This window comes from Chroicocephalus ridibundus, chromosome 1 (assembly GCF_963924245.1).
Source record: "Chroicocephalus ridibundus chromosome 1, bChrRid1.1, whole genome shotgun sequence".
NCBI classification, from domain to species: Eukaryota; Metazoa; Chordata; class Aves; order Charadriiformes; family Laridae; genus Chroicocephalus; species Chroicocephalus ridibundus.
The window spans coordinates 15058799-15075973 of NC_086284.1; the positions used below are offsets into that span (position 1 = coordinate 15058799).

General features: G+C 45.1%; 1 protein-coding gene across 5 annotated transcripts in view; it reads right to left on the bottom strand.

Moving 5' to 3' along the window:
• Positions 1-17175, bottom strand: part of MTMR2 (myotubularin related protein 2) — a 66333-nt gene that overhangs the window by 21111 nt on the left and 28047 nt on the right. For all 5 annotated transcript variants that reach the window (XM_063329678.1, XM_063329699.1, XM_063329708.1 and 2 more), the window contains 3 exons: positions 5823-5898; positions 2416-2510; positions 2128-2238 (listed from right to left, as the gene is read on the bottom strand). In XM_063329678.1, coding sequence (XP_063185748.1) covers positions 2128-2238; positions 2416-2510; positions 5823-5898 — 282 coding nt within the window. The remainder of the gene's footprint in view (positions 1-2127; positions 2239-2415; positions 2511-5822; positions 5899-17175) is intronic.

The following is a 17175-nucleotide window of genomic DNA, read 5'->3' on the forward strand; positions in this document are numbered from 1 at the left end:
CTGTGTTCAGTTCTGGGCCCCTCTGTACAAGAGGGACATGGAAGTGCTGGAGCGTGTCCAGAGGAGAGCTACCAGGCTGGGGAGGGGTCTGGAGACCAGGGCATATGAGGAGAGGCTGAGGGAGCTGGGCATGTTTAGCTTGGAGAAGAGGAGGCTGAGGGGAGACCTCATTGCCCTCCACAACTCCCTGAAAGGAGGTTGGAGAGAGGTGGGTGTTGGCCTCTTCTCCCAGGTGAATAATGACAGGACCAGAGGAAATGGTCTGGAGTTGCAGCAGGGGAGGTTTAGATTAGATATTAGGAAGAATTACTTTACTGACAGAGTGGTCAGGCACTGGAACAGTCTGCCCAGGGAGGTGGTTGAGTCACCATCCCTAGAGGTGTTTAAGAAACGTCTAGATGCGGCACTTCAGGGCATGCTCTAGTGGCAGAGATTGTAGGGGTTTGGTTTTTGTGTGTGTGTATGGTTGGACTTGATGATCTCAAAGGTCCTTTCTAAGCATGAAGATTCTATGATTCTAATGCCATCTTTCCTTTAAAGCTTCCATCTCTCAGAGCACTGCAGAGGATGTCTGAAACTGACATCTCCTCCACTTTGCCCAGCAGCACAGTTTCCACTCAGAGTGGTAACCCAGGACCTTCTTTCCATACTCATCTACAGAATCAAATTCACAAACTAAATACAGCATCTCTAAGATGCCAAGTTTTTCCAGCCAAGCCTACAACTCAATAACCTGTAGTAACCAGGTTAAAAGCCACCAGCAGGAAACGAGCCTATCAAGTTCAAACATACAAAGGTGGTACAGCAAGCCAGAGAATGAGATAAGCAGCTAAAGACTCGGCCGTCTCACAAGGCTGAGATTGGGCAAGTGGTGTCAGACAGAGAACATTCCAGGATGCATAAGCTGTGCCTGTACTACTCTGTGTCACACTAAACTGCTCTGCATATCCTGGGCCAAGCAGGCTGGCATAAAGATAGATGTACAGAGAGATACATGTGTATATATATACATGTTGTATAGGGCCAAGGTACCTAGCGTATAGTTTGTGCCTGGGTTTCCCACCCAGGGAAACAACGCATTTCAGTCCAAACCCAACCACGTGTGCAAATTTGCATGTAGGCAAAATGGCTGAGGAGTAGGAATCCAGACCAAAGCAGGCAACAAATTAGCTTGCCCGCACACCTCTACGTTAGCCAGGGAGGATCACGACTGCAACAGGACGAGGGAGCAGCGGGATGATTTGGTGTAGATTATACCAACTGCTCTTGCCTCAGCACGCCCACAGCCTGAGATTCTGCTCAGCTTCCTGCTGCCTCAAAATCACAGCAGTGACCAGAGCAGTGTGGGACTCATTTTCATTCCTCCATCTGCCCTCATCCAGAAAGTGGCATCCTTTCAGCCTTGAGGAGGCTCTCACAAGAGCTCTAAGCAGCCCAAGACCTACAAGGTTCAGCATTCAGCTCCCCATATGGCCACTGAGGGAAGCAGAGGGGCTGTGCCCTGCTGAACAGCGGAGGGTGTGAATTTAGGGCTGGAGATGGTGGGTTTATCTACTGTGTGGGTCTATAGTAAGTAGACAGGAGGAGGTGAACTGTTAATTTTTATTGTAGTTTGCATTTCCAATGATTCCAAGGGCTGGAGAGGCACACGCGAAATATGTACTGCCTAGAAAGAACAGCCTCGAGGAGGACTGAAGGCTACTTGCCAGTCCCTCATCACAAAGCACAGCAGCAGCTGGACATCAGTTAATGATTTAGGAGGAAACATGCCCCTTTCTTGCTCTCGACGTGCGAGTGAGTGAAAGGCACCCTGTACTCCACGATGACTGGAGTCTTCCTGGGACAGCCTGGTGGGCAGCACCAAGAACTGGAGTGGGATGCAGGCCTAGGTTTCCCCTATGAAGACAAGACATCACCTAGCACAAAGCCTGAATAAAGGTTTGGATCTCGTCTCAAGTGAGTGGAGCTGCAGAATCCTGAAAATGACTTTTAAAATCAGATGTTTTCAGAAGCGTGTGAAGTCATAGTGACTGAAACGTTTCGCAGAACTTAATACAGTACTACAGAGAAAACCTTTTAAAATATACGTTCCCCTTCCCCTATTGTAAAACACAGACAAAAGTTTACCTTGCACACAATCTCCAGCCCGTATGAATTCTCACCACGACTGGAAGCACCTCCAATTTTCTCCACTCTGTTGATTACACCTAAAGATGCATCTAGGACAAAAGGAGGGTCCTGTAGACAGTTGAAATTTGTGAGTTTAAAAAGGGGAGGGGGAAAAATCCCCAGCTCCTGCTCCCTCATGCTTATATTCCCGAACATATAGCAATGATTCACACGGAATTACTCTCAAAGAACACCTAGGTCTGACGATCGAACAGCGAACAAAAGCAGATGGTTTCAAAAGCTTACCCGTTCCATGCTTTTAAAATACAGTCTATAATTGGTAACAGTAAGGGTTCCTCTGATTGCGCCAGTGAAGGGGCAGATGTAAGTAACATCCTTGGCTTAAAAAAAAAAGAGGAAAAAAAACCAACGTTAATTTTATGGTTAATTTATAGGAGTAAAATTTTGACAGCAACAATATTTGTGGGCTCTGCTTTTCAGATCATGAAATAAAAACAGGCTTAATCTCGGCTTCTAGCCTACAGCTAATGTGTAAGTTTCAGTTCTGTGAAGAAGGTAAAGAGTTTGGGTATAAATTGAACTCCAGGCAAGTACCATCACCTAGAATCCTACCTTTGCACAGAACTGCTACCCCTGTAAAAAAAGTATTTGGCTGCAAACTGGTTCCTCTTGCTGAGCAATGCATTACCAGTAGCTGAGAACACCATGCACAAAAAGAGGAGAGGACTCCTGCCTGGATGCCTACATTTGAAGCTGATAATACCTGCACAAAAGCTAAGGTTCACCAGTAAGCTGGTTTGTGCCACTAAGGCCAGAAGGCAGTTCTCCTACACGTGGCTTGTAGGACGCTTGGGTCCTTCAGCACACCCTTGCACGCAGAGTCAGCCCCGGGATGAAGGCCCTCACGCTGAAAGTCAGAGGAGCCACCGCGATTTCCAGCAGCCGCGAGTGTGTGTAGCACCCAACTGCCGGTGACTTTAAGCCTGAAGTCAGCGATCAAGTTACCCTGCAACAATTCAATTATTTTTTGAGCCTGAGTGACGGTGACTCAACGCAGTCCCCTTTTTAAAAGGCCTCAAACATTTCTCACTTGTTCCAGCAAAAGGCAAGAGGTGCTGCTGCTTTTCCACAGCAAACACCTCCCCTAACTGCCCTTCTGTTTTACATCAATTGAAATTGCCAGCATTGAAGCCGTTCCCTCCCCATCGCCCAGCAGTGACCCGTCACGTCTTCTGCCACTGAAGCAGTCGGCTGGCTGTGCCGTGGCAATGGTTTGCGCTATCACCGACAAGTAATGACACCCCTCAAACACAGAGGGATCCTTTCCGAAGGAGACCCACTGAGCGGAGCTGCCAGATGCATGAAAGAACCCCCTGGACCACTTAACAACCTCAAGCCTGCAAACCTGACGGGGTATGCATTTTGGAAGGGCTGTGTGAAGTCAGGAGGAGAGCTCACCTCCCAGCCAGGTGACAGCCACCACGCACAAGAGGCGTGGGGCTACTGGCGTGTCAGGATGGGGACCTGAATTTCTTCTACCTTTATCCCATCAAATTTAGCCTGGAGGGAGGGAGGAAAAGAGACTGCCTTACTCCAAGGCATTGGCAACTCGTGTAACTAAGTCACATCCTCACATCAGCTCTGCTTCTGCATAGTCTTCACTGACTCTCGAAATAGGGTTATGGACAAGGATCCTTAAAAAATCAGGAGTGACTAATTCAGAGCAAAATACGTAGCACAGAATTTTTGGTTAATTTTTAAGCAAAATAAACAAGAGATATACACACACACGTGCTAACAATTTCATTATTTATTTCTTTATTTATTTAAATTTACATGCATTTGTTGGAAGGACAATTAAACACAAAACACTTCTAGCCAGTTCTAATTAAACCAAGCGTTTCATTATTGGCTGATTATTAATCACTTCTTTCAAAGACTAGTTTGACAGAGGTTTGAAAGCAGACTCAGGAAGCATAATAAGGGTGAGGGCAGCTTGCCTGGTTTTTCCACTGGAGTTCCCATTATTCAAAATGTAATTTAAAATGTTTAAAAAATAATAAAACAAAATCTGCTAATAAGAGAAGCGTGCATTTACATCTGAAAGGAACGGGATTTCTGGGTAAAGAGGAAAGGTGACAGAAAAATGTCTTCCAGGTAAAGAATCCCAGGCATGATCTCAAACACTGTCTTTGCCAGCTCATAAAGCCACATCACCTTCCACATTTGTGTTTTATTAGCTTGGTTTCCTATGGAAACGATTTTACTTAATTACACTGTACATGTACGCATGTACACATGGCTTGTCTGACCTTAACCCTACCACGGTTGTATGATTTCAGCAGTCTCTATCTGATAAACAGGGATCTCCAAGGCATTAAGATGCTTCACTGTTTGTGAGAACGGATGCCAGGTATAACAGAGGTTGTACTAGTGTTACTGCCAAGGGAAAGTCTAATAAACTCAGTCTTTGGTGGATATAAGAGAATCCATATGGGAGAAAGATACTGGAATCCAGGATTTACTAATTGGTCTGCTTATGGAATTCCTGTCTTTTATAGGGCTAATCTTATCCTAGATTATTGGATCGGCTGAAATAATTTTCTTCCCTTCCCTGTAAAATATGAAGGGAATTACACTTGCCTTTCTTAACACTTTTACCAGGAAATAACAAAGGAAATAAAACAGGTGAATAATAAAGATTTCCTTTTTGCTACCTTTAACTTCTTGCTGGACCAGGCAGCTGCTGTCTGGCCTACTCCAAAAGCCACCCATTCTTACAGACTCACACAGCTCATCACATACTTTGACAACAGATAAAACGCTGGTAACTCTGATCTCTTAAACCATTCCCCAGGAACCCTTCAAAATACAGTCTTGCTCTCAGAGCTAACCGTGCCTGTGGAGCGAGAGAGACGTCAGTCTGCAGCGCATGGCTGGAGCACGACTTCAGGGTCCTTAGGGCAGGAGTAGAGAAGAGGATTGAGCACTGAAGGGGGGCGGTTTTGCTCGGTTTTATTTTTTCCGTTGTTGCTGGATGGGGGTTTTTTGCTGAGATATTTTCAGGTTTGGTGTTTGTTTTTTTTATTCTTAGGACTGAAGCTGCACTCTTCCATATAATTTTAAGAGGAAGGCAACCTCTTAAACTAGTGAATGCAAAAATCTTTCACAGAAAATTAATCAAGAGGCTTACTCAAACTTTCCGACTGGAGTGCATCAGCAAACCTGATGCATGTCAGAGTATCTGATGAAAAAAAAACAAACCCAGAAAAAAGCCTCATTCCCATAACACAGCAAGTTCTCCCCAACAGCACTGTATCCTCTCCTGCAGCCTGTGACAGAGGTTCCGCACACAATTGTGCTGTGTCAACCTAAGAGGTTTCCCTGTGGCAAGCACCACGTGAAACAGTCGATCCACGTCCTTTCAGGAGGCAGCAAATGCAAAGCCGCACCACCTACCTCATCGCTCATGCTACGATACATTGAATTGCCTTGTATTTGCTACATGCTAAGAGGAGACATATAGTTACCTCGGCTCACGCGATGCGCAATAACTTCATTAATGAAACCGCCTGATCATTGTTCTCAAAACATCAGCAATTTGCTGTTGTCAGTCAATGACTGACAAGATATTTTGCTGTATGGATATTCTATTTGGTCAGCAAACAATAACAGATTTCCTCTTCACATACCCATGTCTTTAATGGTTTCTCCTGGTAGCAAAGGTGGCTCTTCCATTTCAGCCAATTTATTAGTCTCCCTCAGGACCTAGGCAAAAGATAGAGGTAGAAAAAGAAATTAATTATGTTTTCATAAACAAGAAGTTTACACTTACCTGCAACAGGTCAATATCAAGGACAACAAATATTCAAAGATTTTGAGGTACTGCCCAGCGTCTCAGCCTCCGAAAGGTCGACACAAAGCACGTGAGAGACCTCAGTGCAGTCCACCAGGCTACGCAGAAGTGTTTAAAGCGAGGATGTCTGCGATGGAGAAGCTGTGCAGAGCAGCACACTTCCCAGGTGACTGCCTTTCAGGCTCCAACCTTCTCCTCCCCAACCCATCGTCACGAGTCAAACTCTGTCCACACAGTTACACACAAAACCAAAGGGATCGGTTCCTTTCCCAGCTGAAGTGACCAACTGTTACCATGATGCTATTTTTAGAGCAATTTTTAGTTTACACCGAGGAAAGTTAAAAGGGACACCTTGTCACACCACTGTCTTCAATGACGGTCCAACAACTGCAAAGATCCTGATTTGTCTCAGGAGTAGTGACTGGTTACAAAGGTTATATTTTTATAGGCGTGAATAGGAGGTACAGTTTTGATTTTTTTTTTTATTTTTTTTTTTGGCTACCAAATGATCCCTCCTCTACTTTCCCTCGGAATAAAGTGAAACCACAGGGCATTACTTTTCTATGATTGCCTTTACACAAGGGTTTTCACAAGACCAGCTGCCACCACAAGCAGGTGGACATTTTAGGAAGCACTGTGGTAACTATGAAAGCATTACCTGAGGTCTAAACCTATGATAAGAACTAGGGGAGAAGAGCACACGTAAACGACCAAGATGAAAGCTAAGTCTATGCGGCCAAAAGCAGGTGGATTTAATCAGATTGCCCATGCCTCGAACCAGCCAAAGGACCACAACCACAGCAGCACACCAGCTGCTCGACCAACACCGCAGACAGAGCGCGGGTCGGTCAGTCCGCACTCTGCTGTAGCAACCACAAGAACCTGGGTTTAAAGTTGTCGTGCATCCCACCTGGTGGAGACAGGCAGAGAGCCCACGTCTGCTCACAACCTGAACGTGCAGGCTCGCCCAAAATGCTTTCTTTGTCTTAATGTGAGGAAAGAATTGCTTTAATTTGGTATCAGGAAATCCCTGCAAAGAAAATTCAAAGACAGGGCCTAAAGTGGCACTCAAGAGCCTGACACGTCTGTGGTCAACTTTCATGTAGGATCAAGCCAAAGGGAGAGCCTCGGGGAAGAAAAATTCTCTAAACTATGCAAAAAAATGAAAACAAAATCCAAAGAAACCCCATGCCACAATAAAAGCACGTTCCAGCATTTTCACACAACAGATTGATGTATAGATGAAAAGATTAACAAGATCAAAGCCTTCTTGAGAACAAGATGTACATTTTAAAAAATGCATTCAAAAGACCCCTAAAAAAAATAAAATAATAAAAGCAAGCACGGTCCTGGCTTCCTAACAGGAACCTCACACCTGCACCCACTTAGGCCAGCTCTTACCAGGGAGGCTGCCAGGGCAGCCGGACTGGGGTCACCAGCATGGGCACAGGGAGGTCCCCATTGACAGAGCTCACCCTGGCAGCACTGAACTTGCAGAAAAGTTTCTCCCCCCACCTCCCCCCCGTCAGCAATACCAGTAAAAACAAGGTTTTGCTGGTATAACTAGCAGAAGTCTATGCCGAGGACTTCTTGTCAGCACAGCTGTGTTGGCCAAAGATCACACATCCCATCAAAGCCCTGACTGATGGCCTCCCCGACAAAAGCCTGTGATGTAGACCCACTCTCAACTCCTCTGTGTCAATTTTTGCACTTGAGCAACAGCCTTGAAATTAGCAGGATAACATCTGGATTATAATAAATGAGAGGGAGGCTTCTGGCTCATTAGCCTGTAAGTGGTGGTCGCCTTTGCGGCCTTTTATCTTGGAAGGACATTAGTAAAAATACACTCTGCGTTCAGGACACACGATCACAACTTCTTTGAGAAGGTCCATACCCTGAACGGGCAGCAGCAGCTGCTAGGGTCACTTCGGTCAACAGCTGGAGTCACTGCTCTCCTGCAGATGTCAGCGGGAGCACGTCCAGCGGTAAACATTTGGAGGACTGGGTTATATCTTAAGCCAAAACAAATATGAGGTAAGATACATAGAAAGCACTTGGTATGACAGACAGCTGCCATGATCACTGACTAGGTGGGCAGTGCTCAGGTGGGCTTTAAACACTGTACTGCAGGTGCGGGAGAGGAGAAGGGAAGAGGCAAGCAGTAGGAAAGACAAAGACCTCCATGTCAACACCATTCCGCTAAAGACAAGGTTGAAAGCTTTTTCAGCTTAAAAACTGGCTCTTTTAAGTCTAATAAAATCCATCTGCTCACTCGCACTCTCTGAGATGTGGAGTCCCCAGGGTCAGAGGAAAGGATTAGCAATCCAAACCTGCGCTCACTTCAACACAGGGCGGCGGATGGATGGCCTCCTGGAAGCACAGTGCTTCAAGGCCAACAGCTTCTGCTCCATTGCCTCCCCCTCCCTCTGTTTTTTTGGGGGGTTTTTGTTTGGTTTTTTTTTGTTTTGTTTTGTTGGTTTTTTTTTTTTTTTTTGTACAGAGTTGAGGACTAAACTGTCATTTTCCGCACTCCCCAAATGACCTCAGCCACATGACCTACCTCAGGTAACGCAGCACCGACTGCCTTCACGATGATTTCAAAGTCAGCGCAAGCACATCACCCCCGGATAACAGTCACCCTTCCCAAGAGGCTGAGACAGACATGGTCAGAAAGCCCAGGACAAACCCTTCCCTGGTGTGCCGGTTTGCCCAGCTCAAGACCTTGAATGAGCCTCCTAGTTGGAACGTGAACACTTGAAACCTGTCCTGGCAGATATTAGAAATGAACGGTAGGCATTTTCCTGAAATACACCTCCATCAACGGCTCCTTAAAATCGATTCGTGGAAATGCAATCTGTGTGCAGCTGAGGATGCAGGCAGCAGGCACAGGAGAAGACATCTGGGACAGTGCTGAAGGACAGGAGGTGGCAGGTGGGAGGAAAAGTGGGTGCATAAGGAAAGAAGAGTTTTGGAAACAGATCAGGGGGGAAGAATGGGATGGGACAACGCACACGGAGCTCTGGAAGGATGCTAACACCATGGAGGGATGCTCTGCCCTTTATGTGACTAAGGAGATGACATGAAAAGCCCCTCCATCTTACTGCCATCCTCCCCTTCCCCCCTCAAATCCAAAAATGGTTCACTAAACTGACAGAAAAATCTTTTTTTGTACATTAGCCTATTTTCAAGACTCCAAAAATAACACTCCAGGGCCCAGATTTAGCCCTCTGCAAATCCTGCAAAACAAAATTAAGAGCTCCAGTGAGGCAAGGAAGCAGGTAGAGGAGCCGGGGACACGACTGCGGCAGCCCGGCTACAGGACAGTGATGGCTGGCTACTGACGCACTGACACTATTGAGGCAGGTACCATATACATGTGTAACTGAAATGTTTCACCTTTTGTGCCTCAGCTTTTTAAATTGTTCCGGGGAAACAAAAACAAGGAGAGTTTTGAGATGTGCAGTGAAGGCCGCAGCCAGAGCAGGGCAGGATCAGCATTACTTAGGAATAGGACCACGTTGACGTAGAGCCACACACTGGCCGTATCTGTCACAAACACCACTAAGATGGTTTCTGTAAGAAACAAATACAACCACCAAAAATTGTTATACTATTTTGCCTTGCCTCTAAGCCAAACAAAGCCTTTGTTATCTTTTCCCCACAAAAACATTATGCTTGGTAACTGGATCTTCAGGGGAATGAAGAGTTTAGTTACACACCACAATAACCTTTATTTATCTCCTAACGAGTAATACAATCTACCCATTCCACCCATCAGCAGCTCTCCCTCGAGATAAAAGAGCTCTCTGGGATGCTGAGCATGGGAGTACCTTAGCACCTAAACGCAAGTCCTGCCTCAGCTCCGAGAGGGTGTGAGGACTCCATGACACCACCTACCTTTGCTCTCTGCTCAAGCAGCAACTTGGCAGAACAAACCCACACTTGCTACATTTAACAACTGCTTCTCTTACTCCAGGATCCCACCTTGTGTTAGCTCCAGCCCTTACCCATGCTGACGGCGCTGGGCGCTCTCATGCCCTCCCATCTATAGCACCCAAGGCAGGAAAATCCCAGCACTGTCTTGTTGACACAACCTTCAGATCTCAGAAACAGAGATCACCTCCTTTGCTTGCGTGTCTGAGGTCAGGGAAAGAGGTTTAGATCCTGCTAAAGAGGTAAGACCGCTCCCTGCCTCATCCCTTACCTCTTCAATACTGGGATTTCAGGATGCTGATGCTCTGCCAAGCCTCTCCAACCACGTATTCACGCTGCCTCCCAACACAGCAGCCGCTGTGCAGCTCCACAAATCCCTCTCCCAACTGATGTCCCTGCACAACTCGGGCACGCAGCTCATCCCGAGCAGCTACAGCCAGCTCAGGGCGGTACGGAGATACCTTGTGCTGTAACTCTAACTACAGGGTCTCAGAGGTCTGCGCATCACCGAACACTGCTCCAGAAGGACCTGAGAGGGGGCATGAAACTCTATAACCAGGGTTTGCTCTTGCCTGTGAACACAACAACTGATATGTTTTCCTCTCGTATTGCCCGAGAGGTGTTTGCCTTCCAGCGGAGCTGCACCGCCAGGATGACAACACGCATCCTGCGCTGGCTGAGGCCGAGCCAGCGCTGCCTCCTCCCACCCAATCTGCCAGCGCTGGAATTGCTCCCGTATCTAGCTCAATCAAGATGCTTGGGTGAGCTTAATGGCTTTCTTAATGGTTGTTTTGCCATAACCTGGGTCATTTTGACAGGACTGGCTCGGGGCGTGACTACACGCGCAACTCAAGGGGTGTAAACCCAGGGCGAGGGAGGAGAGCAGCCAGACTGACTAGGGACAGGAACTGTGTCCCTGGACACCGACGTCTGCACAAGCCTCCAGGTAACAAAGATGCGCAAAGAGAGCACCTGCGGTCCCCTCCGAGCAATTTTCCAGTTATTCTCTTCTACTGTCTCCTAAATATTTGAGTCCCGAAACCCACAGACAAAGATCAGGTGTTTTTAGTTTCACGCAACTTAAGGGGAGACCACAGATTTGTGTTACCGAATTGCTGTGTAACAGTTTTCCCGAGTCTGCATAGATTCTTCTATCCTGAATCGCATTCAAAATGAACAAAAAGAATCTTTTTCGTTTAGACAAAATTAAAATGTACCCTTTTTTGTGATTTTTCTTTATCCCCCCCCCCCCCCGAGTTAATCTCTCCTTGGTAACCTCCTACACACTCCAAATCATTTTGCACATTTTGAATAGATTTGTTACGCATAAAGCCCCAGCGCTGGTGCAACATGTCCGACCCAACACCGTGACCACCTCGCTCCTGCATTATTCCTTCCTCCAAAACCATGTCTGCCCCATCTATTGAAAAGACAAGCTCTCCAGGCTGGGAGCTGCTTTTGTTCCAGCTACACAGTCCTCTTCTGTGTTTCCTACAGCAGGAAGCCAGTCTCTTAACTGGTCTCTTGACACAAAAATATATAACCTGTCTGTACAGACAAACATTTTATACACACACACACACGGTCCTTTGCACCTGCAGCCCCTGAACTCACAGCTTTAGCGCATCTACCTCATGAGCTTGCACCGATCAGCAGCAACAGGAGGGATATACGCTGCGGGGACAAGAACGTGCATGTTGCACATGTGCATGTGCAAGAATATACGCATAGAATTAGTAGATTTTAAAAATATGTAGCTTTTCAGTTACGGGTAAAATACGGATTTGAAACTCAGCAGCCAAGTGAAAGGTTTCATCTCCTAAGGAAGGAGGTGAATATTTTCCTAAAGGAAAATATTTGTCTGATACTTCACATTTTAATGGAATAACTGGGAATATTCTGCCTGTAGTTAATATATCTGAACTTTCGTCCCACCTCTTTTTTTTTTTTTTAATGTCTTCCTTTCAAGGACTGGCACATGATTAAATGCCCTCCTGAATCAGCACTTTTGCCGCTCTGCAGGCACGCCAGTCAGTAAACTGCAGAAATACCCATTTAATCTAAAACTGGAGATCTACATCTGAGCTAGTCACCCTAGGTGCTCTCTACAGTCAGTGGAAAGCAGAGACCTAGGAGATTCATCTTCAGGATGAGTGCCTTTCTTCCCACCGAAGGCTGAGAACTAGGGTAACTCACTCCAATGCAGATCTGTTAGGACGAATCCCAACTCCTGGTGCTTCGCTGCAGTCAGCACAGCAGCGCCTGACCTCCTGGATGTCCTGGGTAGTCACAAAACCTGTACTTTGCAGAGAGCTCCAAACTTAACCTGTGCAGAGAGGCAGCAGGAGATGAGCCAGGCCAGATCCAAAAATTGTATGAACTTCACTAAAACAGGCATGACTCCAAAGCTTGTAGGACAGGTCTTATTACCCGAGTTACCAGAAACGGCTTTTCGGTCCAGAGCTGGCTCCTTTCTGCTGTCTCAGAGAACCACATGAGGGAAGTCAGCCCTTCTGCAGAGGCTTAGCCATAGGATTTTTTTTTACATAGTTGATTTTTTTTTTTTCCATAGTATCATAGAATGGTTTGGGTTGGAAGGGACATTAAAGACCATCTAGTTCCCACCCCCCTGCCATGGGCAGGGACACCTCCCACTAGACCAGGCTGCCCAAAGCCCCATCCAGCCTGGCCTTGAACGCTTCCAGGAAAAGAGCATCCACAGCTTCTCTGGGCAACTTGTGCCAAGGCCTCACCACCCTCATCGTAAAAAGTTTCTTCCTAATATCTTTCAGTTTGAAACCGTTACCCCTCCCCCTATCGCTACACTCCCTGATAGAGTCCCTCTCCACCTTTTCTGTAGGAACCCTTTAAGTACCGGCATTATTTTCTTTATAAATCAAGAGCAAAACACACACGTTTACATAACCAATGTTTTTCTCCTTTCAAATGCCTTTTGCTGGTCTCAGACCATGTTCACCTATTCCTTCCCCGAATTCCCTCCCATCACTCCATCCCTTTCCCCTTTCGTGGCTGTTGCCATAAAAGTCAATCAACAAAGGACAGTGCCACTATGCCAGGTGCACCAAGATTTATCATTACCCCAATGATGGTGTAAAAACCTCTGAAACAAAACAGATACAAAAGATCTTTCCATTCACCTCAGGAAAAAAAAAAAAACCAACACGAGTTCTAATTCTGTCCAGCTGACACTGACAGAACCTGCAAAACTGACATGAATATGTGCAGAATCAAGACCCGTATGCTCATTTAGGATAATTTTTCATAGGTGTGTTGGTTTCTTTTCTAAATGAAACATTTCTTACAACAGGAAAGAGGGCACATTTTTTCTAGCATTTTGCTGGTAAGATGCTTCTGTCTTAATGCTCAAACAGACGCAAAACAGTAGCCGTGCTTACTTGAGAAATCCTTCTGTAGGCTGCATACACTGTACTGCTTTGGAGAGGCTTTCAGCTGCCATTTATGGCTATTTTTTGGCATACTTTGAGAAGATTTATGTGCTATGTATCCTACTGGAAATATAATAAAACATAAATAGAGCAAGTAAATGGACTTTTTGTTGATTATTTTTGAATCATTAAGAAATACCACAGCAGAATGACTACATGAAAGAACAGCAGTATCTCTGCACGACTGAGGCACGGGGACTCTTCTGAGGATTATGACCAGATGGGTTGAAAAACTATGTTAGAGACACTCAGACCAGCAAGATATTAATTGCAGGGAAATGTTTTGTGTCTTATTCTTTTGGGATATTAGAAGTTCAACGGGAAAAAGTCAAAACACCATGGACACATGGATCATTTCAGGATAGTACACAGAGAAAATATACCGTCCAAAGACCACATCAAGCCCATTCAGCTCCTAAAAGAGCACTCAGCCAAAGAAGACTTCCTAGCTTGGTTAAAAAACAACATAAGAGGCATTTAAGTTATCAATAAAATGTTCTTACAGACCATCTATTACACTACTCTAAAGACAATAGTCACATACAATGTACGCTGCGACTGCCCTTTAACTATGCCTTCCTGACACAACTGAAAAAAACAAATCGCAAACTGTGATCTCTACCTACCAGATATATTTTGAGAAAATATAAGAAGGCTCGAGAAATCACTTGCTTACTTACCACTCTCTTGAAAAAAAAAAAATACAGTCGCCAGGGTAATATAAAGGGACTCCTCTGCAGGAGGAAGTAGCCACTATGCAGCGTTTCCCTGGGGTTTTCCGGCTTTGTTTTTTCCACGATGTACTTCTCCACTCAGCCCCGAGTGTCCAGTGATGAAGAACACCCTCTCTGGGCTCGTGAATCTCCTGGGCCCTCGCTGCACAAGTACAAGGCAAGGCTTAGAAACTCAAAGGAACACACTGTTGAGGACCACTCGTTCAACCACGGCTGGCTTGTCTCTTCAAGTTTGTATGGCTTGGTGCCTCAAGAACAATTCTTTCATTAGGCTCCGACAGAAAGTTGTCATTGACTCAACACAGCAACGCGCTCTGGCACAGAAGGTTGCAGATATTATCTATTCAGACAAGTCCAACATTTTTTAATACCGAACCTTCTTCAGTGCCAAGGGTTCCACATACGTCCCAAAGGACAACGGCTCTGTTCTCCACTGGCCGCTCAAAAACTTGGTACAGCACATTAGTCCGACTCTATCTCTTCTTTATTTTTACTCTATTTTATTTAGCAAACAACTTATATGGGAAAACAGATTAAAAATTTCAAGGAAAGCATTACACTAGATCAGTGAAGTTCATATCATCAGTCTTAAGTAACAGAAAAACACTCTGACCAAAGAGAGTTATAAATTCTACCAACTAAAATAAGTCACAGAAAAGCGTATCTACAACCAAGAATTTCACATTGGAGTTTAGTGATATATAAGATAAGGATCCAAAATACAAGTAATTATATATATATATTTACAATCACACAGAGGGGAACAAAGATGTTTCATTCAGTGCAAAAACTTCTACAGAAAATCAAATCTCGGCAGGTCCTGCATGCAGTCACAAATCTGCGTGCTCCTTTTAAATACCGTGCTTGTTCATTCCTGCCCGATTTGTGCTTCAGTCTACAAAACTGTAACTATAGGGGGGAAGAAAAGGGTGAAAAAAAGCCACCTCTTACCCAGTTTTACTCAGCAAAAGGAGAACTCTTGCACTTTGTAGCTAGGAGAAATACGGCGGTCGATTAGGAAGAGCTGAAAATATTTTTGAGGAACATATGAAGGCCATTTGCTTATTCTCCTTAGTTCTCCATTCCTAATAGATGGCAATCATAAACGCTTCCAGAGATTTCTTTCACTGTGCATTACTTCATATTCAAACGTTCAGGTACCTCTATATAAGAAAAATTAGTGACACTTGCTGTCTTTGCACTCTTCTAACTAGATGAGCACTTAGGGAGTATTATTTCCATGTAAAGGAGACAGAAAACTGCCTGCATCTGGCTTTTCCCCCCCCATCTAATTTGCATGAAATCAATATTTTGCAACCCAGAGGCTGGCTATTCTGCGTTTCTGTTTTCTTGAGGGGGAGGTGCAGAAAAGGACCAAGATATTCCATCTCTTAGGACAGTTTAAAAAGAAAAAGACTGTAATTCTCATGAACTATATAGCATTTACAGTGACGGGAACTGGAGTCCTAGAAAAACATGGCAACAGCAGGGGCTAAATTCCAGTCACTTGTGGGGCTGTCCTGGAATGACCACGCTTATGCACAAGAGCATCATTCATTCTCCAGACCCACTCCTTTGTGCCTTTGTTCATTGACAGCTTAACACTCCGAAGAAGAAAGGAAGCCCGTTTCCCACAGACACACACGCGCAACTCAGACAGCCAAAATCAGAATTTTGAGATAATTAAAATATTTTTCCCCATAAAATTTTCCTAATCGTCCTCTGCTGCTCTTTAAGTACCCGTACTTGATACCTTTGATAACGTAAAGCATCGCGTGTTCTTGGATTTGGCCCCGATTTCATCCCTGTATGCAAAGGGACCTGTGGAAATATTACATGTGGATCAGGTGAGCACTACTTCTGCCTGCGTAGCTTCTCCTCCTGTACACCCACAAAAATGTGAGGTCCACCCCTGTGTGACAATGTAACTGAGCCCAGAGTGATGACGCAGAGAAACACATATGGTCAAGTTTTCACCCAGTGACAGCGAAAAGGTGAACTGTTGATTTAATTTCACTGCTGTGTCACCAGTTCACATCTAGCTAAGTCTTTTGTGACCACAGGCCAATTATCTTCACCACCTGGTGGCTTGTGCACTATGATCTGTAATTTAGTAACAGTCACGGTCCAGTGCACTGGGAAGGAAAGCTCACACCACAGAAGACATCTTTGCATATGCTATGAACTAGTCTTCTTACAGGCAGTCCCACGCAAAGAGTCAAGGCCGGTCCGAAACAGGAATACTTATCCCCATATATCATTAAGCGAGGGATGGAGCCGACTGGCAGGACAGAGAGTCTTCAACTACCCTGGAGGTGCTTAGGGAGAGGTTTTTTTCATGATTTAGCACTTCCAAGCTAGCATCATTCACTAACTGAAACGTCCCTTAAAAGCAAAACTAAAAAACATTGCTTAAACGAGTGCTTAAAGTTTAAAAAGTTATGCTGCTCTCTAACCCCAGCTCTTGTTGAACATGTGTTACACATAACCGAAGCCTGACACACTTCCTGCGTTGGCAGGGAGATAGCAATGGAAAAGCTCATTGAGGCTAGTTTTAGTGATTTACAGCAAAGGATGGTGGGGGGGGAGGGAATCACATCTTTCTTCAATATGTTTTTCTACTATCAATATACATGTTCTACTTAAAACTAGTCAAAGCCACTTTGCACTAAAGCTAGAATAAAGTAACACAAAGGTGGCAAAGTCAGTGACTGGCATTTCAGTTAATCCCACCCAACAACACCTGAGGGACAGGATTTACCTCAATTTCAGAGGTCTACATCTGGAGAAATTACCCTGAAATCTCTTCACAGTCAGAGGAGAAACACAGTAGGTTTTCAAATGAGACAAAACTACACCTTTACTGGAGCACAGCTAAAGCTGGGATTCACGCTGAGAAATCAGTTGCTGCCCCTCAAATAATGTTCACAACATCCTGCAGCAAGGACTTTTCTAGCTCAGCTACGTGATGTTCTCACCTAGTATGGGCATTTCCTTAAAGCCGAGTAAATCAGATCATAAATGACCTATTTCTTTCCATCAAATGCAAAGGAAT